Below are 4,532 nucleotides of genomic sequence, written 5' to 3'. Positions count from 1 at the left end.
ACTACTATTTTTCTACATCTACACTGTACTCGAGTGCAGTACTCTCCACCTCTGGCTTCATTAAACACTTATTAGCAAACAGGTTTTCTGATTGACAGTGTGCTTTGTTGGATGTGATACTGGACAAAAGCCTGGAAAAGCTGCTGGGGTCAGATGTGCAGCGCTTGTGTGTCAGACTGATGAACTGTGGCAGAGGAGGCGGACAAACGGGGAGACAGGCCACTCACTGCTTGAGGATAATCCTGTCTGATATGCTGAGGAGCAAAAGAGCTGATTTGCAAATTTCTGCATCGCAATGAAATGACCCTGAAATGACACAATGAACAGACAGACAGACAGACAGGCAGAGAGGCAGAGACCTCGGGGGTGACTGGATGAGACTGCTGAGGAGGAGGAATATGTTCACTGCAGACAGAGCACTGCATGATCCCTGCCTCCTCCGTGTTAATTGATGGGACATGGACATAACTAAAAAGTCAAAGTTCAAGACAAACACATTTTTCGGAAGATTGGTTTCTGACGTTTTAAGTAGTTGTCGATGTTTGTTGTGTTCATTTTTCCAGTCAATTTGGATTAAAGTAGTTATTTGATGCAGGGTGAAACATCGTGATTGGCAGCTGAGACCGAGGTCGAGCACGTGGCTCCATCCCCCGACCACTACTGTGCAGACTCTGGCTCCAAATGTACAAGATAGTAGTGTTTGTATCCGGAAGACTTTGGCTTCATCTCTAGGTATAGTGGGAAGAAGTGGGGACATATAAAAATGACGTTTTTTGACTTGTTTTGTCAGTATTGTAGTGGACCATGAATGAATCAGTTTCCTGTGTATTAATTCCTGTCTCAAACTGCACCTACAGAAACAGTGTGAACTGGCTCAGACAGACAGCCTTAGTTCTCCTATATAAGATCCTTGCATTTGACTGTTCTCCATCAACACTCTGAGATCCCTGATCCTTTCTGCAGAAAGCCCCTATCAAAATACACAAAGACCAATTTGGTAGTCCAGCCTCTTATGGCGCACGCTGTTCCACAGACCGTCTGTGCTCTCATTTCTGTCTGTTGTCCACATGTTATGATGAGTTGTTTCTACATATGCGCTATTATTAAAACACGCCCCCTGACTACGCAGATCACAGCCTAAATACATATTATAATTCAGACATATGTCCATGACATGTGTGTTAATTTTTCATGTCGATGCAGACACGTGATTCTGTGCCTCACCCCCAGCCTCCTGGATGTCGGATTTCATCATGAATTATTAGTGTTGATGTTGCTCTGCTGTCCGTCCAGCTTAAGCTGTTTCTCACCTGCTCAAAAAGAGCAACAGTTTAGAAACCTGTGTCCTCTGTCCACACTGTCAGGGGCGTGTTAAACAGACTTACATCCAGGTGTCAGACTGTGAGGCTCAGGGGCCCCTCAGTGTGCAGGTGGATCAGCTGAGACAGCAGCACTGGAGATGGGTGGTGGAGGCCAGCTGAATGAGCCAGGAGAGCCAGGGAGAGCTGGAGGTGCAGAACCACAGCAGCAAGAACGACCTGTGGCCGGTCATAGATCGCAAAGTTTACAACACCACACTGTGGGCCAATAGACATCCAGGAGGGTTTTCTGTCATCAGCCACTAAGCACGGTAGATATGCTGGTTATTTTCTTTCAAAAAAATATATCTTTTTCACAATCAGCAAATATGTACATGACAACAAAGAGTGGTTTGAACATTATCTCTCGATCATCACTGATGTAACATGGATCATCGGGTGTTTCAGGTCTTTTTACATCAGACACCCTCGGCCAGGCGACCCAGCTGGGGATGAGGAGCTTCTGTGGTCCACGGATCGCCCTGCTGGATCCACAGCCATGGAGATTATTTTGATTAAAAGGGTTAAGGGCAGATGGAAAATGACATATGGAAAGAGTTAAGTTGTCATGATTCCATGTAAAGGATTTTATATAAATCATATTAACATGCTGGTCCTGTGAAGGATCTGGTTTGGTGCATGTCGTACTATCTACACTACGTCTGCTGTTACATTCCCCTGTATGGTCTGTTTGGCTCAGTGGTTCCTCAGCTCTGTCAGGTAAAAGATCTGGAGGGATAGTAACTTGAAACCTTTGGGAACCACTTTCTTTTATGTTTTTAACATGATTAGTGAAAGAGTGAATTCATCGATTTGAACTTTTGTCCCCGGTGCTTACACATTGTTTTTTAAAATAGCCTCGAGTTACCAGAATGCAGGTGTTTCCTTATAAATATCCATTACAATAAAACATCAGTTTCCCACAAAATGGAAAGAATAGTCTCAACACCTTCCTTATACTTAAAATATACTCCTACCAAAATCCTAATTATCTTTTCTTTACACAGAACCACACACTATTTAATCATATATATTTATGAGGTTAGACACACAGTTTTACATAATGTCTTGATCACATGCTGTAACAGATCATTCAGTGACTGGAATGTTGTAAATGTCTCCGGTTACTGGAGAGTCACTGGTTCGTGTGGGTGACTCAGATGAGTCATCTGCCCATGGACATTGACCACCAGAGGCACCAGGACTGGTTAACACAACAGGTACCTGGTTTATTTATGATTCCTCTAACTGCTGTGAAATCCACAGTCGCCTGCAGGTGCTGCTCATGTACTGCTTCATCTCATCTGCACTCGTCCGTCTGCTCTTCTTCTTCCTCAGCTCCAAGCCACCTGCAATACTGAGCTGTCTGTCTTCAACGAGTGGTCCACAGGACACCTCAACTTTCAGATGGAGCATCAGTGAGTCAAATCGCTGAGTCTCAGAAGTGATGTCTTTATTTAAAACACAGATCTTCTAAAGTGCAATGTCAGCTTTATTGTACTCACTAAAATTAGATTAGAAGCAATTCTACAGTTACACTTAAGCATTAAGGGTCTATTAAAAATCTGTGAAAGCTTCTGCTGCTTAAATGGATTGTTCACCCAAATATGATAATTCCCTCATTATCTACTCACCACAACTAGTGCAGAAAATGTGCATGAAATCACTTGATTACTTTCCTCAGTGTGAACATTGTGCAGTGTAGCTTCAATGAAGAGTTGGAACAAGCTGATGCAGAACATACCTATTACAGCAGATGATGGTTTAACAAGCTTAAAGCTAATTATAGTCCCTGAAAATGTGGTTTCAGTTTAGAGGTATTTTTTCATCATCAAATATTCATGTGTGTGAATCAGTCAAAGTTTTGGGAGGAAAATAATCTCTATGAGGGTAACACTCAAAACCTGCTAATAATCCATTCATTCATTATCTGTACCGCTTATCCTTAAAGAGTCAGGGAGAGGCTGGAGCCAATCCCAGCGGACACTGGGAAAGAGATAGGTTGTAACCTGTCTCTTTCCCAGCTGACACTGGGAAAGAGACAGGTTACAACAACCACTCACATTCACAAACTAAAGTCTAGCCTCATCAATCTGCATTTGTTTGGACTGTGGAAAGAAGACAGAGAGAACCCATGCCCAGCTGAATCGGGATTCAAACCAAGAAAGTTGTTGCTGCTAATCAGATTTATTAAAAATAGTATCTTTATCTAACTTGTTTGGAAAATCCCATTCCTGGGCCTTTGAGCAAATGTGATATTGTAGATATTGAAACTAATTGGATTGATCTCAAGAAAAGAAAAGGCAAATCCTGTTCTGTCATAGCAAAAAATAAATAGTAATTTTGGGATCACTGTATTTTTATTCCAGGGTGACCTGTTATTGTCCAAATCGTAAAATATGGATTTTCACTTTTTGTGAAAAGCCTTCTGAAGTTCACATTTACTGCATTTTTACTCCTTTGTGACACTTGTGGTGCTTTATTACAAAAGAACAAACAAGAATTCTGTATAACTTTTACTTTGAGTTCTGTTCTAGTTTGACAGCCTTCATTATAGTGAAGTGAAGTTTCTTTTGTCTCTGAAGTCTGTTTCCCACGATGCCGCACCCCAACTTCCACCTGGTGGCTCCGCGGGTCCGTGCCCTCTGTGTGACCTATGGGATTCCTCACCAGGTGAAAACTCTGTGTCAAGGCTTCGGGGGTGTCCTCAGGTATGTCCCAGTAATTATAGTAACATACACGTAGTTTAATGGCAGGATAAACACTTTAAGGTTGGAACTGTCTTCAGTCTGACAAAAGCTCCAAACGGAGAGATACATATTTTGATGGAGAATGTAGCAGCAATATGTGTAAATCTTATTCTGACCAATCTTTCCACAAAATAAATATTCCTTCAAGGCTCTTAGATTTACTGTGGAACATGGAAGAGTGATGAGCCGCCTGCTTGATACGTGACTTTTTATTAACTGAAGATTTCGTTCTCGTATTTTTTTAGGTCACTGAAGAACTCAGGAGACCTCTGGCTCGATGCATATCTCCATGAATGAGAAACGTTGTTCCCCACAATGCACCTAAAGGTGAATTGATTGTGTCTGTTTGGTTTTATGATCCAACGAAGTGTGGGAATGTTTTCTTTACATTGGTGTTACAGCTGAGTCTTGGTTTCACTTTTCA

General features: G+C 42.0%; 1 protein-coding gene across 1 annotated transcript; it reads left to right on the top strand.

The window, feature by feature from the left end:
* Positions 1-1,459: 1,459 nt before the first annotated feature.
* Positions 1,460-4,405, top strand: fads2 (fatty acid desaturase 2). The gene is given in 8 exon segments (XM_034588169.1): positions 1,460-1,506; positions 1,508-1,617; positions 1,796-1,881; positions 1,983-2,060; positions 2,456-2,578; positions 2,697-2,776; positions 3,944-4,069; positions 4,354-4,405. Coding segments are annotated over 8 exon segments (702 nt in total).
* Positions 4,406-4,532: the final 127 nt, after the last annotated feature.

This window comes from Hippoglossus hippoglossus, chromosome 6 (genome assembly GCF_009819705.1).
Source record: "Hippoglossus hippoglossus isolate fHipHip1 chromosome 6, fHipHip1.pri, whole genome shotgun sequence".
Lineage (NCBI taxonomy): Eukaryota > Metazoa > Chordata > Actinopteri > Pleuronectiformes > Pleuronectidae > Hippoglossus > Hippoglossus hippoglossus.
The sequence above is the reverse complement of the archived record's forward strand: the minus strand, read 5'-3'. Positions and strand labels throughout refer to the sequence as shown.